General features: G+C 44.8%; 1 protein-coding gene across 1 annotated transcript; it reads right to left on the bottom strand.

The window, feature by feature from the left end:
* Positions 1 to 1,018: 1,018 nt before the first annotated feature.
* Positions 1,019 to 23,639, bottom strand: rabac1 (Rab acceptor 1 (prenylated)). The gene is made up of 5 exons (XM_048620609.1): positions 23,485 to 23,639; positions 15,198 to 15,410; positions 14,274 to 14,371; positions 8,593 to 8,694; positions 1,019 to 8,312 (listed from the first exon to the last, which is right to left on the bottom strand). The coding sequence occupies exons 1-5, from the start codon at positions 23,550 to 23,552 to the stop codon at positions 8,224 to 8,226; spliced, it is 570 nt and encodes a 189-aa protein (XP_048476566.1). The 5' UTR covers positions 23,553 to 23,639; the 3' UTR covers positions 1,019 to 8,223.
* Positions 23,640 to 24,476: the final 837 nt, after the last annotated feature.

The following is a 24,476-nucleotide window of genomic DNA, read 5'->3' as shown; positions in this document are numbered from 1 at the left end:
GAGGAAAGAGTTGTGCCATCTGATTTGTTTGGAAACTGAGGTCAAGGTTTAGCACGTGCTTTAAGACAGCTTGATTTTTTTTGGAAGCTAGTGGCATTAGAAAAGGAGCAAAGGAAAGTAATCTGTTTTGTGGACCCAGCAATCAGAGTGAGCAAAGAGAAGTTACAGTCTCTCTCTGAAAATCCCATTTGCTTTTGTTTTGAATTGGGTAATTGTCGCATTTCCAAACACTGACCAATTATCTGCAACTCGAATCCAAGTTGATTGGAACAAGAATATCCATCATTAATCTACAGCGGCCTCCACTGGGTGTAGAATTAGCTTCATCAACAGGAAATTCAGCGGATGTAAGAACTTATCTCATTTTATCTCAGAGGATTGACAATCCTTGGAATTCTTTACCGCACAGAGCTGAAGAAGTTGGGTCGCTAAGTATATTCAAAGTTGAGATAGGGAGATGTTTAATCAGTAAGGGAATCAAGAGTTATGGGGAAAATGTTTCCACACCTTTGGCTCACCAGTGTTGTTTTTCTCTCATTGACCTTTTGTTTTTAAGAAACCCATCATCTCTGCAGTGATTTGTCTTATTTGGTGTGTGCACCCATATATGGGATTAATCATAGAATCCCTATAGTGTAGAAGCACGCCATTCAGCCCATCGAGTTTACGCCAACCCTCTGAACAGCATCCCAATCCCTAATCTATCCCTGCAACCTTGCACTTCTCATGGCCAACCCACCTAACCTGCACATCTTTGCACTTTGGGAATACATTAGAGCACCTGAAGGAAATCTATGCAGAGACAGGGAGAATGTGCAAACTCCACACAGACAGTTACCCGAGGGTGTAATCAAACACAGGCCCCTGATGCTACGAAGCAGCAGTGCTAACCACTGAGCCACTGTGAAACCCCCCCCCACTACCAAATTATAATTCTGGATCATTATTTAGATATTAACCAGAGTTTGCCACCTGCTTTAAGAAAAGTCTTTGTAAATAACAAAATAATTATTTTGAGTTTGTTTAAGAAGCCTCGAGAAATTTATTTTGACCACAGTACAAAAGTAATTGGCCATTGACAATAGCGGTGTGAGAAGAAGAGTGGGACTTCATTTTCGGAGCATTTCACGCATACGGAGCAGAGAGTTTAATTTGCAGTTTTAGATATTTCAGCAAGAGGTACCATCTGAAGAAATCCATCCAATAGATGCAGTGAAATGTTCTAGTTGGAGCAAGATGTCTAGATGTGGAGACAACAATGACTCCACACTGTGGTTTAGGTGTTTCTGAGGCGGTCACTGGGAAGAGTGAGTGTTTGAATCCTTTTGCTGGCGTTTGCGTTAAAATCTGTCCTACCTGTTTGTCTAGTGTTAATATAGGGTGTTCTTTCTTGTTCAATAAACATTTTCTTTTTTACATTAAAAGGACACTTACAGACTCTTGGGAATGTCAAGGCCGATACCGGTAAAGAGGGACTGTCTGATGGGGAGAGGCGAGGTAGATTGGGCCTGTACTCGTCATGAGCTTAGGAGAATGAGGAGCAACCTTACATAGAACATAGAACAGTACAGCACAATACAGGCCCTTCGGCCCACGATGCTGTGTCGACCTATTATCCTACTAAGATCAATCTACCCTGCATTTTACTATCCTCCACGTGCCTATCCAAGAGTTGCTTAAAAGTCTCTAAAGTATCTGACTCCACTACCACTGCTGGCAGCGCATTCCACACGCCCACCACTCTGTGTGAAGAACCTACCTCTGATATCTCCCCTATACCTTCCTCCAATCACCTTAAAATTATGCCCGTAATAGCCATTTCCGACCTGGGAAAAAGTCTCTGGCTATCCACTCTATCTACACCTCTCAACATCTTGTAAACCTCTATCAAGTCACACCTCATCCTTCTTCGCTCCAATGAAAAAAGCCCTAGTTCCCTCAACCTTTCCTCAGAAGACCTGTCCTCCAGTCCAGGCAGCATCCTGGTAAATCTCCTCTACACCCTCTCTAAAGCTTCCACATAATGAAGCAACCAGAACTGAACACAATATTCCAAGTAACCTTATCGAAACAAACAAAATTCTTAGAGGAGTTGACAGGGTAGATGTGGAGAGGTCGTTTCCTCTTCTGCAAGAGTCTAAGGCCGGAGGACATCAACCCAGAATAAGGGGTCACTCATTTAAGGCAAAGGTGAGGAGGAACTTCTTCGCTCAGAGGGCTATGGTGGCTGGGTCATGGGGTATATTCAAAGCTGAGACAGACTTCTAATCAGTAAGGGAATCAAGAATTAGGGGGAACAGGCAGGAAAACAGAGTTACAGATAATCAGATCTGCTGTGATCCCATTGATTGTTGGAGCTCAATGGGTTGAATGGCCTACTTCCGCTCCCACATCTAATGGTTCATTAAATGACATCTATGGGTTAAGAAAGACCAACATTCGGTGGGGGGAGGGCAGGGTTGCGGTGGGGGGTCTACCAAGCTGAGATTCACGGAACTTGACCAGAATGATGGAGACCAAACATCATCGGATACCCGGCCTGCAGAGAGATAGAACAGGCAGTTCCTGGGTATGAGGTGCCCCAAATCACCCACCGGGGGTTGGGGGGGAAAGGAGGAGCAGGAACTGTGCATGACCTGTAACTTCAGCAGGGCAGATGACAGTGGCTTCCAGATGCTGGGCACTAGTGAACATACCCTACACATTTCTACAATCATACAACCCCTATAGTGCGGAAACAGGCCATTCAGCCCATTGAGTCCACACTGACCCTCCAAAGAGCATCTCACCCTATCCCATAACCCTGCATTGCCCAATTTAGTCTAATCTGCTCATCTTCAGAGTGTGGGAGGAAACCGGAGCACCCAGAGGAAACCCATGCAGACACAGCAAGAACATGCAAACTCCACACAGACAGTTGCCCGAGGGTGGAATCGAAGCCAGGTCCCTGGCACGGTCAGACAGCAGTGGGGAGGCAATGGTATTGGCACTGGACTGTTAACCCAGAGACCCTGATAACGTTCTGGGGACCTGGGTTCGAATCCCACCATGGTATGTGGTGGAATTTGAATTCAAAAAATATCTTGAATTAAGAGTCTAACGACAATCATGAATCCAGTGTCAATTGTCAGGAAAAACCCATCTGGTTCACTGACGTCCTTTAGGGAAGGAAACTGCCATCCTGACTTGGTCTGGCCTACATGTGACTCCAGACCCACAGCAATGTGGTTGACTCTTAACTGCCCTCTGGGTAATTAGGGATGGGCAATAAATGCTGCCTGGCCAGCGATGCCCTCATCCTGTTAATGAATAAAAAGGGAAAAAAAAAACATAGCCACCGTGCTGCCCTAGTTCCTTAGCTATTTCCACCATATCACTCCTGAACCGTATCCCTCCCACCTCATAGGATTGTATATGATGCACATCACAAACAGGATAGTTGACCCAGCTATCAGTCCATGTTGGTATACACGTTCCACCCAAGCCTTCTCCTATCTTCACTCATCTAAAAATCGACAATCACTCCATCATTTACAGCCCCTCCAAAACTAGCAAGTCCCCGATCTGTTAACATTGGCAACAATGTTTGGATGATGCAATTAATCATTATTGTAAAGTTGCTACTGCCTAGATGTTCTACTTCTCTGCTCTAATTCATTCTCAATCATTAGATCTAACTGCAAATGTTCTGTCTTTTATTCATCTTGGGTTAGACAGGAGCACTGCACAGATTGCGAGAACTCTGTTCCAGGTTCTCCTTTACCGACCCCTTCCATCCAGTCACGACCAGGGTGATATATATCATACTGCACTAGTGTAAACAGGTATTTCCCCTTATTTTTAGAACTCAATTGTGTAATTTGACTGCATACTTGCCCCACTTCTCTGCCAATTTCAGGTGCTCTGTAGACAACAGCAATAGTGTAATTAACCCTTTCCTCTCTTTTCTTGTTACCGTCTATTTGAGTCTTTTTATTTCTTTTATTCTATTTTAATCTACTGCCATCTTGACTAAGTACAGCTATGCCACCGCCCCATTCACTTCTTCTTTTCAAACTCTATTAGACCCTTCAATGTTTAATTCCATCTCCTGATTTCACCCGTAGCCATGGCTCAGTCATCCCTATTTTATAACTAAATACTTTTCTAACTAACCTGGTCGGAGATGTTAACATGCACCTCGGGGGCAGGTGGGACTTGAACCCAGGACTGTTGACTCAGAGATAGGGATACTACCGTTGCACAAGAGTCCATCCACAATGCAATTAAGGTTTAGTGAACAGTGACCATAATATGATGAAATTTTCTATTAAGTTTGAAAAAGATGTAGTTCAAATTGAAACTAGGATTTTAAAATCTGAAGAATGACAATCCAGCAAGATCTTGATCGACTGGGCCAGTGGGCTGAGGAATGGCGGATGGCGCTTAATTTAGACAGATGTGACGTGTTTCATTTTGGCAGGTGACACCAGGGAGGACTTACAGTCAATGATAGGACCCTGTGGATCGTTACAGAAGAAAGAGATCTCGGGATACAGATTCACAGCTCCTTGAAAGTGGAGTCACAGGTAGACAGGGTGGTGAAGGCAGCTTTCGGCATGTTAGTTTTTAAAATCGGTCAGAGTATTGAGTATAGGAGATGGGACATCTTATCACAGCTGTACAAGACATTGGTGAGGCCATATTTGGAGTACTGCGTGCTGTTCTGGGTCCCCCTACTATGGAGAGGATATTATTAAACTAGAAAGAATGCAGAAAAGATTTACTGGCATGCTAACTGGATTGGAAGGTTTGAGTTATAAGGAGGGGGCTGGATAGGCTGGGACCTTTTCTCCTTGGAGTGTAGTTGGCTCAGGAGTGACCTTATAGAGGTATATAAAATCATGAGAGGCATGGATAAGGTAGATAGCCAAAAGTTTATCCCTGTGGTAGGGGAGTCCAAAACTAGAGGGCATATATTTAAGGTGAGAGGGGAGAAACACAAAAGGGTTCAGGGGAGCAATGTTTCCCCACACAGAGGGTGGTGGGTGTCTGTAACAGGCTGCCAGAGTGGGAGCGAGTATAATTGTGTCATTTAAATAGCATTTGGACAGGTACACGGATGCAGTAGGTATGGAGGGATATGGACCAAACACAGGAAAATGGGACTAAATTAATTGTGAAAAATGGGAGGCATGGGCAAGTTGGGCCAAAGGGCCTGTTTCCATGCTGCACATCTCTGTGACATTTATGAAGGCATGAGCAGGTTTTTGTCACTGGGGGACAGCACATGGAATGCAGCTAGTGCTTAAAGAGTTAATGCTCGTTTTCTGAAAACATATTCCTTTAAGGCAAAAAAATCTCTCAATAGGAAGACAGAGCTGTGGATAAGTGGGGAAGGTAAGATCACATTAGGTAAAAGGAGGAGGCTTATGAAGTTGCCAAACAGGTTGCAAGCAACCTCACTGCATCTTCCAAAATTCTTAAAGGCAGAACAGACACTGAAAGGAGGTCTCCCTCAACTGTTTGGGCCAACCCTAGAGTAAAAGGCTCATCATTTCGGACTGAAATGAGGAGGGAATATGTTCTCTCGGAGGGTGGGGAATCTTTGGAATTCTTGACCCCAGAGGGCAGGCTCAGCTGTAAACTGTCAGAGATTGATAGATTGTTAATAATGAAGAGGGAGTAGTCTGGGAATGTGACATTCTGGTACATCCTTGATGATCTAGAATGATGCAAAGGCTGAACAGCCTCCATTTACGTCTGATTCCTACCACCGGATGCTTATTTCCGGTTCTCTGTTTTATTACATGCAAACGTTTTAACTGTTTTCAACAGGACTTCCCCTCCGTTTTTAACTAGCTACTTTCTGAAGACTTCTGTACCACAAATCTATTTATTGCCTGGCCCTACACGTCTGCCCTGGCTGTAACTTTCTACTTCCTCTCGTCCTGTCCTGTTGCCATTTCAGCAGCTTGCATTTCTTGTCATTTTATCTCTGCCACCTCCTGATATCCCGTGTCCCATCGCACTGTCCCACAGTTCCCACTCCACGAAAGGGAACGCCCTCCCCTCCCCCCTTAAGCTCCATCATTCTTCAACCTGCTCCAACGTCAATCTGCAGGTGGTTCAGGCTGAGTCAGAGACTGTTACTCTCGGGATCCTGCTGTGTAACTTAAGAGCCCAACTCTTGACCCTCTGTCTATTAGACTTCCTCCCTGCTCCTTACCAGGTGTTTGGTGGAGCATTGACCTAGTTTCCCCTCTGAACCTTCCTCCTGACATGGGAGACTCTGTTAACATTGACAGTAGTTATACCAAGTAATACAGGACTCATGTGTTTTGAGGCACAGCTTATAAGAGCAGGGAGCTTATGGTGGAGCTGTATAGGACTTGTGTCCAGTTCTGGTTGCCCTGTTATATGAAGTGATTATTGAGATGGAGAGGGTTCAGAAGAGATTTACCAGGCTGTTGCCGGGAATGGAGGATTTGAGTTATAAAGGAGAAGCTGGAGTGGTTGGGGCTATTTTCTCTGGAGCATAGGAGGCCAGGGAGTGACCTTATAGAGATTTATAAAATCACGAGACGTGGATAGGGAGAATAGGCAAGGTCTTTTCCCCCAGCGTAGGGGAGTCCAAAACTAGGGGGCACAGGTTGAAGGTGAGGGGGGAAACATTTTAAAAAGACACGAGGGGAGATTTTTTTTTTAAAAAAACACACACTTTTATCATGTGTGGAATAAACTTCCAGAGGAAGTGGTGGATGCAGGTACAGTTACAATGTTTAAAAGTCATTTCGATAAGTACATGGATAGGAAATGTTTGGAGGGATATGGGCCAGGCGCAGGCAGGTGGGACTAGTTTCATTTTGGATTATGATTAGCATGGACCGGTTGGACCAAAGGATCTGTTTCCATGCTATTTGAATCTATGACTTTGGTGAGGCCACAGCTGGACTACTGTGCGCAGTTCCAGTCTCCACACTATAGTAAGGATGTGATTGTACTGGAGGGGTTGCAAGGAGATTCACCAGAGTGTTGCCGGGGCCCGAGAATTTCAGCGATGAAGACAGGCTGGATAAGCTCAAGTTGTTTGCTTTGGAGCAGAGAAGGTTGAGGAGTGACCTGATAGAAGCATGTAAGATTATGAGGGGCATGGACAGGGGGGTTAGGAAGCAGCTGATCCCCTTAGTTGAAGGTTCAATAAGAAGGGGGCCATCATTTTAAAGTAAAAGGCAGGAGATTTACAGGGTGATTTGAGGATTGTTTCACCCAGAGAACGGCATGGGTCAGAATACACTGCCTGGGAGGGTAGTCGGGACAGGAAACCTTCCCAACTTTTAAAAAGCACTTGGACGAGCACTTGAAATGTTATAACATTGAAGGCTATGGGCATAGTGCGGGAAAGTGGGGCTAGTCTAGGTAGGTCAGCAGAGGCCCAATGGCTGTTTGCTGTGCTGTGAGACTCTACACGGATAAAAGACCGAGGTGGAGTGGTATACAGGCCATGGATTGCAACATTGCAACTGTTGGTGGAAATGTCAGTTGATATTATTTTCTGGAGCAACTCCTTGTCCACTTCTGCGCATTTCTCTTTCCTTTGAGGGTGGGAGACAGAGGAGTGTGAGAGAGAGCAGAATGTGAACGGGAGGAGTGGGATGTGGAACGTGAGGATCGGAGAAGGCAAGGAAACAGGCTGTGTGACAGGGAAGGTGACAAACACAACAGGCAGTGAGTGAGTAGGGACAAGGCTCGGCAGTGAGACAGGCTGAGGGTGCTAAGATTGGCCTCTTCATCTGTTAGGTCTTTAGAACTACACAGAACAGGCAAAGGGTCGCTTCAGAAAATAATATCCACTGACAACCGCAGGACCCAAGCCAGCTGTTACCACCCACAGCCCATTTACATACAGAAGTCCCGGCACCTACAAATATCACTCACAACACAAATCAGTAAATAATGGAAAGTCCAAAAGCAGCTTGACAATCTAAGTGTGTATATAACATCCAAGGAGAAGACATTATTATGAGTTTGACTGGCTGAAAGGTTAGCGTGAGATGTGCACCTCCTGAGCTATTCAAGTTCAGACTGAAACACACAGACTGCCCATTAGAAAAACTCCAAAGCGACTGAGTTTAATTCAGTGAGCAGCCTTGGTGAATTCTCGATAGACTGCCCAACGTCTCCCTCTGTATAAAGTGCTGCAGCTATGACCATTCTCCCGAAGTCTGAGCCAGCTGCCCCTGCTTACACTGACTCCATCTGAAGCTCATCACCGTCTCCCGACTCCAACTCGTGGAAACCAGCGTGACTACCAATGAACACCAGGGTGGCACCTGGAGGAGGGTGGGGGACAGAGAGAGAGAAGTAGTAAGGTTCACATCTAGGCGGAGGGAGGGAAATAACCAGTGGCAGGGGCTGGGAAAGTTGAAACAAGATGTCAAATGAGGGGCAGGAGGAAACACCAGCGAGCGCACGTGAGGGAGGGAGGGAGGGAGAGAGAATGAGATATAGGACATGGCGAGAGAGGGGAGTCCGAGATAGCAGCATGGTCTGAACTCAATGGTGTACAGGTTTCCAAGGACAATCCTCTCCCTGAAACCTGCAGTTACTCACCCAGGACCCAGAACACAGCTGATCCAGCACCAGCCAACCAGAAGAAGGGGAAGGAGATTGCTCCAGACAGACCGTACTGATGAGCAGGACTCAACTCCCGACCTGCACAACATACAAACACCAGGGTTAATTTCCCACATTGTTGGGTAGATACCAGTGTTGTAACTGTACTGGAACAGCTTGGCTAGGCGAGTGGCAAGTTCTGGAGCACAAGTCTTCAGGACTATTGCCAGAATATTGTCAGGGCCCATAGACCTTGCAATATCCAGTGTCTCCAACCCTTTCTTGATATCACAGAGTGAATCGAATTGGCTGAAGCCTGGTATCTGTAAAGCCAGGGGCCACTGGAGGAGGTTGAGATGGATCATCCACTTGGCAGTTCTGGCTGATGACTTTTACAATAGCTTCAGTCTTATCAATTCAAATAACGTGTCGGCCTCTTCCATCATTGAGGATGGGAATATTTGTGGAACCTCCTCCTCCAGTGAGTTGTTTAATTGTCCACCACCAAACACGACTGGATGTGGCAGGAATACAGAGCTTAGATCTGATGTGTGCAGTCATATTTGATTTTCCTACATATCCTGGTCTAGCGTGCTTTGGAATGGGATCTGGCAGTTTCCCAATGACGGCTGACAGGCTAACTGGCTGATAATTTCCTGTTTTTTTGTCTTGCCCTTCCTTGAACATAGGAGGGACAGTTGTAGTTTTCCAGGGAACTGTGACTGTTCCCAAACCCAAAGAATTGTGGAAAATGACAGCCAATGAGTCTACTATCCCAACAGTGTCTTCCTTTAGGACGCAGAGGGTCAGGTTTGGGGAACATGACAGTCTTTTGTTGAATTGGGCTAAGTTCCTTCCCTCCTCTTTCCCCCACAGTTTAATTCTCATAGTTGGGATGCACGGAGTGTTTTGTACCATGAAGACAGACTATGCTTGTACAAAGCCTACGTGTTCCTATGTGTCCCACTATTAATTTCACTGTCACACCCTCTGCCAGGACCAATGCTCACATTCATCCATATCTTTCATTGTTCCAAACTTGGCAAACGGAATCCAAAATTGGCTTGCAAATAGGAAGTAAAGGGTTGCTTCCTGTGATTAGAGTCATAGAGCTGTACAGCATGGAAACAGACTCTTCGGTTCAATTCATCCACGCTGACCAGATATCCTAAATTAATCTTGTCCCATTTGGCCCAAATCCCTCTAAACCCTTCCTATTCATGGGCGCAGCCGGATGCCTTTCAAAATGTTGCAATTGTACCAGCCTCCACCTTTCCTCTGGCAGCTCATTCCATACACACACCACCCTCCTGTGTGAAAAAGCTGTCCCTTACGTCTCCTAAATTTTTCCACTCTCACCTTAAAACCTTTCTGGTTTTGGACTTTCCTACCCTGGGGGAAAAAAAAAGACATAAGAACATAAGAACTAGGAGCAGGAATAGGCAGGAGCCTGCCCCGCCATTTAATAAGATCATGGCTGATCTTTTTGACACTCAGCTCCACTTATCTGCCTGCACACCATAACCATTAATTCCTTTATTGTTCAAAAATTTATCTAGCCTTGCCTTAAAAATATTCAGTGAGGTAGCTTCAACTGCTTCACTGGGCAGGAAATTCCACAGATTCACAACCCTTTGGGTGAAGAAGTTCCTCCTGACCTCAGTCGTACATCTGCTTCCCTTTATTTTGAGGCGATGCCCTCTAGTCCTAGTTTCACCTGCTAGTGGAAACAACCTCCCTGCCTCCGCCTTATCTATTCTCTTCATAATCTTATATGTTTCTATAAGATCTCCCCTCATTCTTCTGAATTCCAATGAGTATAATCCCAGTCTACTCAGTCTCTCCTCATAATCCAACCCTCTCAACTCTGGAATCAACCGAGTGAATCTCCTCTGCACCCCTTCCAGTGCTAGTATATCCCTTCTCAAGTAAGGAGACCAAAACTGCACACAGTACTCCAGGTGTGGCCACACCAGGACCCTATACAGCTGCAGCATAGCCTCCCTGTTTTTAAACTCCATCCCTCTAGCAATGGCAGACAAAATTCCATTTGCCTTTTTAATTACCTGCTGCACCTGCAATCCTACTTTTAGCGATTCATGCACAAGGACAACCAAGTTCCTCTGCACAGCAGCGTGCTGCAATTTTTTACCATTTAAAACATAGTCCATTTTCCAGTTATTCCTACCAAAATGGATGACCTCACACTTAACATTGTACTCCATCTGCCAGACCTTTGCTCACTCACTTAGACTATCTATATCCCTCTGCAGACTTTCAGTGTCTTCTGCACACTTTGCTCTACCACTCATCTTAGTGTCATCTGCAAATTTTGACACACCACATTTAGTCCCCAACTCCAGATCATCTATGTAAATTGTAAACAATTGCAGTCCCACACTGATCCCTGAGGCACATCACGAGCCACTGACCGCCAACCAGAAAAACACCCATTTACCCCTACTCTTTGCTTTCTACTAGTCAACCAATCCTCTATCCATGCCAATATATTACCTGTAATACCGTGCAACTTTATCTTATGTAGCAGCCTTTGGTGTGGCACCTTGGGTAGCAGTGGAAGGGTGCATTTCTGAATGGAGGAATGTGACTAGTGGCATTCCTCAGGGCTGGGTGTTGGGACCTTTGCTATTTGTAATATGTATAAATGATTTGGAGTAAAATGTAACTAGCGATGAGGACCAAAGGATATAGATCGGGTGGTGACTTGGGAAGAGAGATGACAGATGGAGTTTAATCCAGAAAAATGTGAGGTAATGAATTTTGGAAGGTCTAATCCAGATGGAAAATATACAGTAAATGACAGAACCCTGAAGAGTACTGATAGGCAGAGAGATCTGGGTGTACAGGTATACAGGTCACTAAAGGTGGCAACGCAGGTGGAAAAGATAGTCAACAAGACATATGGCATGCTTGCCTTCATCAGCCGGGACAATGAGTTTAAAAATTGGTAGGTAATATTACAGCTTTATAGAACCTTAGTTAGGCTGCATTTGGAATATTGTGTTCAATTCTGGTCGCCACACTACCAGAAGGATGTGGTGGCTTTGGAGAGGGTACAGAAAAGATTCACCAGGATGTTGCCTGGTATGGAGGGCATTAGCTATGTGGAGAGGCTGCAGAAACTTGGGTTGTTCTTACTGGAACAACGGAGGTTGAGGAGTGACCTGATGGAGGTCTACAAGATTATGAAAGGCATGGCCAGAGTGGACAGCCAGAAGTTTTTTCCCCAGTGTTGAAGAGTCAGTTCCTAGGGGGCATAGGTTTAAGGTGCAAGGGGCAAGGTTTAAAGGTGATGTATGAGGCAAGTGTTTTTTTTTAGAAAACACAGAGGATGGTGGGTGCCTGGAATGCACTGCTGGGGGAGGTAGTGGAAGCAGATACGAAGGTGACTTTTAAAGGGTGTCTTGAGAAATACATGAATAGGATGGGAATAAAGGGATACGGTTCCCGGAAGGTTAGGGGGTTTTAGTTGTGATGGGCAGCATGTTGGTGCAGGCTTGGAGGTCCAAAGGGCCTGTTCCCATGCTGTAATTTTCTTTGTTCTTTGTTCTTTGTTCTTGTGCTTTGTCAAATGCCTTCTGGAAATCCAGATACACCACATCCACAGATTCCCCATTGTCCACCATGCCAGTAATGTCCTCAAAGAATTCCACCAAATTAGTTAAACATGACCTACCCTTCATGAATCCATGCTGGGTGTTCCCAATGGGACAATTTATATTCAGATGTTTTGCTATTTCTTCCTTAAATGATAGATTCAAGCATTTTCCCCACTACCGAAGTTAAGCTAACTGGCCTATGGTTACCTGCTTTTTGTCTACTTCCTTTTTTAAACAGTGGCGTCACATTGGCTGTTTTCCAATCTGCGGGAACCACCCCAGAGTCCAGTGAATTTTGGTAAATAATTACTAGTGCATTTGCTATTTCCCCCGTCACCTCTTTTAGTATCCTGGGATGCATTTCATCAGGGCCAGGAGACTTGTCTACCTTTAGCCCCATTAGCTTGCCCAGCACTGTCTCCTTAATGACCTTGGGTATCTACCCTATCCATGCCCCTCATGATTTTATAAACCTCTATAGGGTCACCCCTCAGCCTCTGATACTCCAGGGAAAACAGCCCCAGTCTGTTCGGCCTCTCCCTATGGCTCAAACCCTCCAGTCCCAGTGACACCCTTGTAAATCTTTTCCGAATCCTTTCAAGTTTAATAACATCTTTCCTATAGCAAGAAGGCCAGAATTGAGCCAGTATTTCAAAGGTGGCCTAACCAACGCCCTGTACAGCCACAACATGACCTCTCAACTCCTATACTCAATGCACTGACCAATAAAGGCAAACGTGGTGCTTGTTATGTACATTAATGATTTGAATGTGGTCAGAAATCACACAACACCAAGTTATAGTCCAACAAGTTTATTTAAAAATACAAGCTAACATTTGAAGAAGGCGCGAGGCTCTGAAAACTGTTGTTTTCAAATAAGTTGGTTGGTCTATAACCTGGTGTTGTGTGACTTCTGACCTTGTCCACCCAAGTCCACCCCCAACACCGCCACATCATGACTTGGTTGTGAACATAGAAGATATAATTAGCTAATATACAGATGACATGAACATTGAATAATAAAGGTGCAATGTTTGGAAGATGATGATCAGCCAGGTAGACCTCATAGCATGAGTTCTCTGACTGGGGCTGTGAAGCTAATCCAATCAGGGACCCCTGGCTGACAGATATAAACAAGAATCTCAGAGGTTTCGCTTACTCTAGGAGCCAGCTCTGAGCTAGTTATATCAGTGTCATGTACTGTGCATGCGTAAGTTAAGGGTGACTAAGTGATGGGATACTGGCCTCTGAAGTTACTTCAAAACAGACCCTGGAGTACAAGTCCATAGATCCCTGAAGGTGTCAGCACAGGTAGGCAGGGTGGGGAAAGAGGCATACGGGACGCTTGCCTCCATTAGCCAAGGGGTAGAGTATAGCAACAGGGAAGTCTTGTTGTAACTTTTATAAAACACTGCTTAGGCCCCAGGTGAGATAGTAAGTGTGGTGACCAGAACTGCACAATCAGAAGGACATGATGGCACTGGAGAGGATGCAAAGGAGATTCACCAGGATGTTGCCTGGGGTGGAAAGTCTTAGTTATGAGCACAGGACAGATAGGCTGGATTTGGTTTCCCTGCAGCAGAACAGGCTGAATGGGGAATCTGATTGAGCTACACAAAATCATGAGACAGAGTAGATTGTGAGAATCTTGTCCCCACAGCAGACGGGGGCATTAGTTTAAGGTGAGGTGGTTTATAGGAGATCTGAAAGACCATGCTGCCTGAGAGTGTGGTGCAGGCAGATACTCAACATTTAAGCTGCATCTGGATGAATACTTAAAATGCCAGGGCATAGTGGTGCAGGGAAATGGGATGAGTATAGTTTGGTGTTTGTGGGTCAGCATAGACATGGTGGGCTGAAAGGCCTGTTTCTCTGCTGTATGACTATGATTTGGAGAAGCTCTTTCCGTCTGTTTGGTATTCTCCACGGTTTCCCCTCAAATTGGTTTACTCTGTGTTTGGGAATATGACAGAAGCGGACAGGGGAGGGTGTTAATGGAGCTCACCATCCGTGAGCTGATCCAGAAGCACCAATCACCAGTGGTTTCAGATCACTTACCGAACAGGACAAGGCGGGACTGGGAGGCTCGCAGGTGAACGATGTAACAAGCTCCGAAAAACACCACCAGGGCGATCAGCAGCATTGGAGAGGTGATCCTGGAAGGGGGAAGAGAAAGAGAGAGAGAGTGTGAGAGAAAGCGAGAGAGAGGGAGAGAGAGGGAAAGGGAGAAGGGGACAGAGTGAAATTGTGTGAGAGATTCACAGTGAGAAAGAGAGACGGAAACAGCGTGAACAAGAGAGACAGACGGTGAGCAGGAGAATGCGAGAGGGTACGTGCGGGAGGGAGGGAATGTGGGAGAGAGTGGGAGCACTTGAGAGAGCAAGAGTGTGCATGAAAAGACAGAGCGCGTGCGAGACAGCAAGAAAGAGAATGTGAGCGAGTGTGTTTAAGAGAGATTTAGGGAGAGATATACAGAGAGGGGGAGTGTGGGAATGAATATAAGTGAGACAATGAGGGTGATTGCGCGAGAGAGGTGGGGAGAAGAGAGAGGGACACATACACACACAGGAGCAATGAAACCAATTGACAGACTCTGTAACAGGTTACATTTGTGATGAGACAGCCCCAGTGGCCCAAGTCAGGGGGGAAATGGCGACAGTGTATACCGTTTCCCAGTGTCTGGTACAAGGAAGTGGTAAGAGGGTGATACCCCCACATCCCACACCCTGTAATGGTTCAGAGTGTCCCTTAGTGCCCTATGAAGCAGTTCTGCCTTGGAATCTGGCCAATCAACCAGGCAGTAAACCATGGCAGGTACTCGTGAGGGTGTGGCAGTACTGGGGTGGGGACAGGCAGCTACTCCATCACACCAGGTACATCGCGAACTCTCCCCACCCCATGCCAGAGTGAGGAACACCCTCCGTCTTTCACTTCGCCATTCCTCCCTAACACCTTCTCACATTGCCTCTCCCTCTCACTTACACACAGTACACGATGAGGCCCAGGAACACAAACACGTAGTTGCTCTGGAAGTGCTCCACATTCTTCACCAGGCGCTTGCACAGCTCGCCAAAGTTCTTCGGCCGGGAGAATCGCTTCTGGTCGATGAAGGAGGCCCAGGGTCGGATGGTGAGCCTGCGCCTCTCGATCCACTCCTTAGCTGGGCCCTGGGAGATGATCTTTGGAATGTACATCCTGAGGATGAGAGGAGGGAGAGGGAGAGGGTGGTTACAGCCTGGGTACCATTCCTAGTGATGGGATCGGTACTGAAGACACGAAAAAAATCTACAAGGGTTTCATTGTAAATCTGCAGTTTAGCACAAACAGTTTCCACTTTTCCCATGTGGAGCCTCTCGTTGACCAGTAGCCAGGGTGGTGGTGGTTGGTTGGTGGTGGTTGGTGGGGGGTGGTGCGGAGGAACACAAGGTCTTTTCTTTCGAAACGTATCCACTGCCTAATTAATGAATCACCCAGTGAGCAGGATACACTACCCCACAGGGATGGGATAACGGTGTCTGAGGGAGGAGGGTGGGAAGTGGAGATAATGCACCCCAGCCCCTGTGGTGCCCACCTATCTCCAAAGGGTTTGGGGCTACTGGGGGACGCAGTGTGCTCCTTCCTCAACGACACCCAGGCACAGAGTGCCCATGGTTTAGAGGCAGACAGTCGGGATTTCCCAGCCACACTTCATGGTCCTGGTAGTTTTGGCCAGGTCCACAATACTGGAAGGGGTCCTCTGGTCTCTCAGCATCCCTTTCCTGGACCAAAGCTCAGGAGCATGTAGCTGGAGTGTGACCAAATACAATGTGGAAATTATGTTCGCTAACTTAGCTGAGTTCTTTGAAGAAGTAAATTGTGCTGTAGATAAAGGGGAACCAATGGATGTATGGTACTTAGTTTTCCAGAAGACATTTGATAAAGAAAGCGACATTAAAAGATTACTGTAGAAATTAAAAGCTGTATTGACTGGCTAACAGGAATCAGAGATACCTCGAAGGTTCAAGTACATAATTCTTTGAAATTTGCATCATATGTAGACAGGGTGGTTAAGAAGGCATTTAGCACACTTGTCTTCATTGCTCAGTCCTTTGAGTATAGGAGTTGGGACATCATGTTGAGGTTGTACAGAACATTGGTGAGGCTCTTCTGGAGCATTATGTCCAGTTCTGGCCTTCCTGTCATAGGAAGGATATTATTAAGCTGGTGAGGGTTCAGAAAAGATCTACCAGGATGTTGCTGGATATGGAGGGTTTGAGTTATACAGAAAGTTTGGACAGGCTGGGACTTTTCTCACTGGAGCGTAGGAGGCTCAGGGGTGTCCTTATAGAGGTTTACAAAATCATGAGGGGCATAGATAATGGGACTGGCAGGTATATTTTCCCTAGGATGGGGGAGTTCAAGACTACGGGGGATGTTTTTAAGGTGAGAGGAGAAAGATTTTAAAAAGTCACAAGGGGTACTTTTAAAAAAAAAAAACAGAATGTGTTAAAAGAACTTCTGGAAGAAGTGGTGGATGAAGGTATAGTTAAAATATTGAAAAGATATTTAGATAAATACATGAATAAGAAATATTTGGAGGGATATGAGCAAAGTATAGGCAGGTGGGACTAATTTAGTTTGGGATTGTGGTCAGTATGGTCTCATTGGACCAAAGGGTCTGTTTCTGTGCTGTATAAAACTTTACGACAGGACTTGGCACTGAAGTCTCAATGCTTTACAATTTATACAAATGACCTGGATGAAGGGTCTGATGGTAGTTAAATTAGCTGATGATGCAAAGATACATAGGAAAACGTGTCAGGTACAAGACAGAGCTTTGTCTACAGAGGGAGTACAACAAAGATCCTGGGACGGCAGGACTGACATATGAAGACAGAATAGATCGATTGGGAATATATTCGCTGGAGCTTAGAAGAATGAGGAGAGATCTCAGAAACCTGTAAAGTTTCAACAGAACCAGACCAAGTATACGCAGGAAGCATGCTCCCAGTAACAAAAATTCCAGAACTGGGGTGGGGGTCACAGTCTAAGGATATGGGGTAAACCATTTAGAACTAAGAGGAGGATAAATGTCTTCATGCAGAGAGTGGTGAGCCTATGGGATTATCTGCCACACAAAAAGCGGTTGAGGTCAAAACATTAAATTGTTTTCAAGTAGGAGTCAGATATAGTCCTTAGCCCTAAGGGCATCAAAAAGGAGAAAGTGGGAGGGACAGGGGACTGAGTTGGATGATCAACCACCATCCCACTGAATGCAGGAGAAAGCTCAAAGGGCTGAATGGCCTACTCTTGTTTTCTATGACAAAAGGATAAAGGGTTCAGTGTGTGGGCAAAGATCTAGCAAATGGATCACAATGTGGGAAAGTGCGAAATTGTCCATCTTGGCAGAAAAAACAAAAACACAGCATATTATACGAATGGTGAGAGGTTGCAAAGCTCTGAGATGCAGAAGGATCTGCGTGTCCTGCTGCATGAATCACAGAAGGTCAGTCTGCAGGTACAGCAAGTAATCAGGAAAGCTAATAGGATGTGATGGTTTATGGGAGGGGAACTGAATGCAAGAGTGAAGAGGTTATGCTTCAGTTATACAGGGTGTCGGTGAGACTGCATCCGGAGTGCTGTGCGCAGTACCGTACTTACAGAAGAATGTTAATACATTGGAATCTTTACTGAACTCAGACCTGGGATGAGCAGATTGCTTTATGAGGAAAGACCAGACAGGCTGGGCCTGTATCCTCTGGAGTTTCGAGGAGTCACAGGTGACTTAATGGAAACATACATGACCCTGAGGGGACTTGACCAGGTGGATGTGTAAAGGATGTTTCTTCATGGGAGAATCTAGAATTACAGGTCTAGTTCTAGACCTCTAGAGCTAGAGCTTAAAAGTAAAGGAGCGCCGATTAAAAATACAGATAAGGCAACTTTTTCTCCCCCAAGAGGATTGAGTGTCTTTGGAATTCCCTTCCTCACAAGGCAGTGGATATATTTCCAAGGCAGAGGTGGATGGATTCTTGATGACCAAGGGCATAGGCAGTAATGTGGAGTTGAGGTTAGAATCAGCAGTGTTGATCTTATTGAATGCAAGACACTTGTTAGACCTCAGCTACAGTCCTCAGTCTACAGTGTATACACAGTACAGCTGTATACAGTGTTGACCATCACATTATAAGTGAGATGTGAGCACATTGGGAAAAGTACAGAAGTGGTTTACAAGAACAGTCCTAGGGGTGAGAAATTTCAATGGTGGGGATAGATTGAAGAAGTCATGATTGTTCTCCTTGGAGAGAAGGCGGCTGAGAGGAGGACATCTGTTACAGGTTATCAAAATCATGGCAGGGCTGGACAGAGGAGACACGGAGAAACTGTCCCTGCTTAAGAACAAAAGGTGCCTCGAAACGTGGCGGAAGCAGGTTCAACTGAGAAACTCAAGAGGATATGATTAAGCTGGAGAGGATTCAGAAGAGATTTACCAGGAATGGAGGGTTTGAATTATGGGGAGAGGCCAGAACTTTTTTTCAGAGTATAGGAGGTTTACAGCTGACATTGTGGAAGTTTCTAAATTCATGAGGGGTATAGATAAGATGAATGGCAGGTGTCTTTTCCCTAGAGTGGGGGAGTTCAAAACTAGGGGAACATATTTTTAAGGTGAGGAGAAAGATTTTAAAAAAGGCGTGAGGGGCAATGTTATTATTTTTTAAGCAGAGTGGCTCATGTGTGGAACGAAGTTCCTGAGGAAGTGGTGGATGTGGGTACAGTCACAATGTTGAAAAGACATTGGACAGTTACATGGTTTCGAGGAATGTGGACCAGAAGCAGGCAGGTGGGACTAATTTAGTTTGGGATTATGGTCAGCATGGACTGATTGGGACCGAAGGGTCTGTTTCTGTGCTGTATGAGTCTATGACTCTAGGACAGTGGATGACTATTTGGATAAAAATTGCATGCAGGGATATGCTGAAGATGGCACTAGGTAATGATGGTCATTTGAAGAGCCGGTGCAGGCACGATGGACTGAATGGTTTCTTTCTGCTTTTGTAATTCTGTGAATGGCTAAGCAGGCTTGGGGGGGCAAGTGACCTACGCTTGTTCACTGCTCACAGAATCACAGAATCCCTACAGTGCAGAAACAGGCCATTTGACCCATTGAGTCCACGCTGACCCACACCTGACTGTATTCTTGTAACCCTGCATTTCTCGTGGCTAACCCACCTAGCCTGCACATCCCTGGACATGACAGGGCAATTTAGCATGGCCGATCCACCTAACCTGTACATTTTTGGACTGTGGGAGGAAACCCACACAGCCAATAGGAGAACATGCAAATGCCACACTGACAGCTGACCCTGAGCCTTTGCTTATTCTTCCACGGGCTGGGTGTTACTCGCAACGCCAGTCGTCAATCCTAATTGAATTAGCTCCCAAGGCCATTTCAGAGGGCGGTTAAGAATCAACTATATTGTTGTGTGCCTGGAATCATGCAATTGGACTACGCAAGGGCGGTAGATTCATTTGCCTCATGGGCATTAGTGAACCAAACAGGATTTTACAATAATCAGCAATGCTTATATGGTCACCATTAATCTGGTTTTAAATTAAAACCTAGAATTAAAAATAAGTGTCAACATGATGGGATTCAAATCCATATTTCATGATTATTAGCATGGGGCTCTTGACTGTTAGTTCAGTGACATTACCATGATACCACCACCTACTTCCTCTAAGAATAATGATGTCCGTTGGTCTCCAAAACCCCCATGTATAAAATTACCATAATACTTTACATTCCAATTGCTACACACCGTAAATACGTTGGAGTGAGTTAGAGCAGAACTTGCCATTGTCAGAGAACACAGGCTGCTCTCTCATTAGAGAGATGACAACTGGTGGGGAGTTTAACACAAGGGTCATCATGCCTCAGGTAAGGAGTGAGGTTAAGAAGGCATGTGACCTTAAATGAACCCTTCATGTGACCACAGGAATTAAACCTAGACTGTTGGCATCACTGCATCACAATAGTATTGGTTTGTCACAGATTTCACTCCCTGGTACAGCATTTTCTGGAAAAACCACACCAGGCTACCGGTTTAGCTTCTAATTAGAGTCACACAGCACACAAAAAGGCCCTTCAGTCTAATCAGTCCATGCCAAACATAATCCCAAATTAAGCTAGTCCCACGTGCCTGCGTTTGGCCCATATCTCTCCAAACCTTTTCTATTCATAAACTTATCCAAATGTCTTTTAAACGTTGTAATTGTGCCCACATCCACCACTTCATTAGGACATTCATTCCACACATGAACCATCCCTCTGTGGAAAAACTCTGCCCCTCATGTCTTTTTAAATTTCTCTTCTCAGCTTAAAAAAAAGTGTGCCCCCTACTCTTGACATCCCCCATCCTAGATAAACAACTACTATTAACCCTATCTATGTTATAAACTTCTATAAGGTCACCTCTCAACCTACTACACTCCAGTGAAAAAAGCTCCAGCTTTTCTTTATAACTCAAATCTTCCATACCCAGCAACCCTGGTAAATCTCTTCTGAACCCTCTCCAGCTTGATCATGTTCTTCCTACAACTGAGCGACCAGAACTAAACACAGTATTCCAGAAGAGGCCTCACCAATGTCCTGTTCAACCGAACATGACGTCCCAACTCCTATACTCAAAAAGGACTGAGCAATGAAGACAAGCATGCTAAGCACCTTTTTAACCACCCTGTCCATATGTGACACAAACTTCAAAGAACTATGTACCTGTACCCCTAGGTGTCTCTGTTCTACAACACTATCCAAGGCCCGAGCATTAATTGTACTAGTCCTACCCCTGTTTGTTGTATCAAAATGCATTACCTCACATTTATCCAGATTGAACTCCATCTGTAATTTTTCTGTCTGTTGACCTTTTGTCTTATTGATTTGTCTAATGGCAGAAGTTGCACGTTGGTTCCCTTAAACAAGGTAAGTCTCCCATATTGTTTTTAAACAACTGTAAGAAGCATCTGTCACTTCATCTCAGCTCTTCCTCTCAAAGTGCTTACTGTTCACTATCACTGGTCTTATATTCCCAGTTTTTCTAATGGCAAACATTTACTGCCAGCTGTTTTTGGGACAGATTGTAACCATCAGCCGAAATGGCAACCCCTCTTATCTCAGAAGCCTTACAGACTTCTAGGTGGAAGAAAGGGAACACTGTTTTTAAGGTTTGCCACTAACAGGGCCTCTCTTAAATTTTCAAAATCTTGCTCAAGCTGTGTAGCTCTGTTCCATAAATCAAATTCAATTCCTGGTTGTTTAAAAAAATTCCAAAAAAAGAAGTCTGATTCCGTCTCTTCCTCCGATTTCTAAACTTTTGTCTGCAAGCTTTTGGAACTAACTGAAGTGTATTAAACACAAGAGTCTTAATCATATTATAACCTTGGACTATTCAGCTGGAACCTGAACACTTTGTTCATAACTCTCTAGGCCATTGAAGCTTATAGCAACTTTCTCAAATGATACAGAATATACTTCAACTCCCTCTTCAATACGTTTAGGTAGTAAGCAAGTATTTCTTACCAAATCAAAAATCACAAATTATTTAAAATCGATTCATGCCCAAGTCTCTCAACTACTCCTGGTTCATGTTATCAGGACTGTTCTCTGTTTAGTTCAAACTTCCTGGCTTCACTGTATCTTTGTTAATCAACACTTTTTTGATATTGTTGAAATTTGTCAAATCTCGTATTCATCTTGAATTTGCAGAATACCAATAAAGGAGAATCCAATATTTATACTGTTTGAGATGAGAATGGTGATTGATTGGCAAAGAGTCCCTGATAGGTAGAGGCATTGCCATGGAGATCACACCAGTTAAAAAATAATGACTGATTGTTAACAGCCAAACTTTCTTTAAATTTAAATCAGGCAGCTTAGTCTGATTTCTGAGAACAATGCTTTGACCAATGCATCAGGGAATGGCTGTCTCCTATTGTTGAGTTGAAACAAGGACAGTGATAAGGATCGCCAGTCTGGCTTACGATGTGGTGCACTGGCGTGTATTACAAACTAAATATATTGACACACAATGTGATGTCCTTTGTAGATAGAAAGAACATGTGCACGCACTGCATCTCCTTCAATATCAATACATTTAGCAACTGTAGCTTCTTGTTCCTTGATCCAAGTTATTGATACAAATTGTTTAAAAAATTAAGACCCCAGCACTGATCTCTGTGAGACACCAAACATTATATCTTGCCAAATGGAGAATGATCCATTTATGCCTACTGTTTTCTGCCAGTCAATAAATCCATGCCAATATGCTACCCCCGCCACAGCAACCTTTGATATCGCATTTTATCAAACAATTTCTGGAAATCAAAGTACAGTATGTCCACCAGTTTCCCTTTAACCGTAGCAAAAGCTTTTTTTTAGAAAAAAGAAAAATGAACAAAGAGGGTGGGCAATCTCACACAAGCTTTGTAGACTGTGTCCATAAAGTTATTGAAGCATAGACCATCTACAGTATGGAAGCAGGCCATTCGGCCCACCGAGTCCATACTGACCCTCCGAAGAGCATCTTACCCACACTTACCCCCCACTACTCGATCCCTGCAACCCCACATTTCCAAGGCTAACCCACCTAACCTGTACATCCTTGGACTCTATGGGGCAATTTAGCATGGCCAATCCAACCTAACCTGCATATCTTTGGACTCTGGGAGGAAACCCACACAGCCATAGGGAGAATGCCTGTGTGGAGTTTGCACAGTCACCCGAGGATGGAATTGAACCTGGGTCCCTGGCACTGAGGCAGCAGTAATAACCACTGTGCCACGGTGTCACCCACCAAATTGACAGCTCTAGAGCTTAGTAAAACAATGAACCGGATGGGGGCAGCTGTGTGAAACACCTTCCATCCCAGGTCCCCTAGTGGAATGCAGGAGGGCTCTGACATACACAGTCCTCCACTGGAGAAGAACACAGTTCTCATTTCCTCCCCTTTTCTATCAAGACTTCACCCAAACAGAAATGACATTATACAATGTTGGCAGCAGTGAGATTTTACCAATTTTACTTCCTGCTGCTTAGATATTTTAATCACCCTCGTCAGCCATGTTCTAACACAATCTTAGAACATGGAAGAATCCAACTTTTCAATTGAACAGGTAGAGAGCGTCACCTGCTCAAACCACTCCCCAAACTATTTCTTAAAGGGACCTGGGTTTCTAACCGAGTGGGGACTGTGAGCTGGGATGTCCTGCTAGCAAACGCTTCATGTGACTTCACCTGCCAGTCACCCCGCTTGCTTCATCCTCTTTGGTCAGGGAGAACACGTCCTCAGGCTTCGAGCTCATGTTGTCCTGAAAGCGCTCAGAGAGAGATGAGAACACCTGGAACAAAGAAAAACTGGAAAAGGAATCTTCATCAGTAAATAGTGATTGATTTTCACCAAAGTCAGGAAGACTAGAGATAACATCACAGCAATAAAATAGTTCACACAGTGTCCATAGATATCCCTTTCCTATCAATCTCTCTATAATGCTCTGAGGCACCTATAGGGTCTCTGTAGGATCTACACTGGGTCAAACAGGTGTATGTATGGATAGTATGAGGTTTCTATGGGGTCTCTGACATCTATATGTGTCTGTAGATTCTCTATGGCTTCTCAATAGGATTGCTATCAGGTCTATGGTGCCTCTATAGGAAAGGTCTCTATAGGATATAAACAGATTATAGAGGGTCTCCATAGGGTGTATAAGGGATTTATAAACAATCTGTCTTCTAAAAGGTTTATATTAGTTCTATAATTCTCAGTAGGATGGACACAGGGTCTATAGTGTACCTATAGGCTGTACACTCTAAAGAGCCTGTGAATCTGGGGTTTATAGAGTATATCCAGGACCTACAGTGTCTCTATAGGGTCCACTCAGGTTCATTAGGTTTTCTATAGGGTGCAGTGGATAACCATAAGAGATGCATATAGGTCTTCCAAGGGTTCCACAATGTCTGAAACAAAATCGAAATTGCGGTTGTAGCCATGCTTGCTGAGCAGTTGGGTTCGGTTACAGACATTTCGTTACCCTGCTAACACCATCAGCGCTCCTCCACTGAAGTGTTGGTGTTCTTTCCCGCTTGTTATTTCTATGCCTCGGTTTGCTGGGGTGGGTGGCATTACTTCCGGTTCTGTTTCTTAGTGGTTTCTACACAGGGTCTAATTCAATGTGTTTATTGGACTTCCAATTGGAATACCAGGCCTCCAGAAATTCCCTGGCGTTTCT

Source organism: Rhincodon typus, chromosome 47 (genome assembly GCF_021869965.1).
Source record: "Rhincodon typus isolate 14 chromosome 47, sRhiTyp1.1, whole genome shotgun sequence".
NCBI lineage: Eukaryota > Metazoa > Chordata > Chondrichthyes > Orectolobiformes > Rhincodontidae > Rhincodon > Rhincodon typus.
Note: the sequence above shows the minus strand (reverse complement) of the source record. Positions and strands in the feature narration are given on the sequence as shown.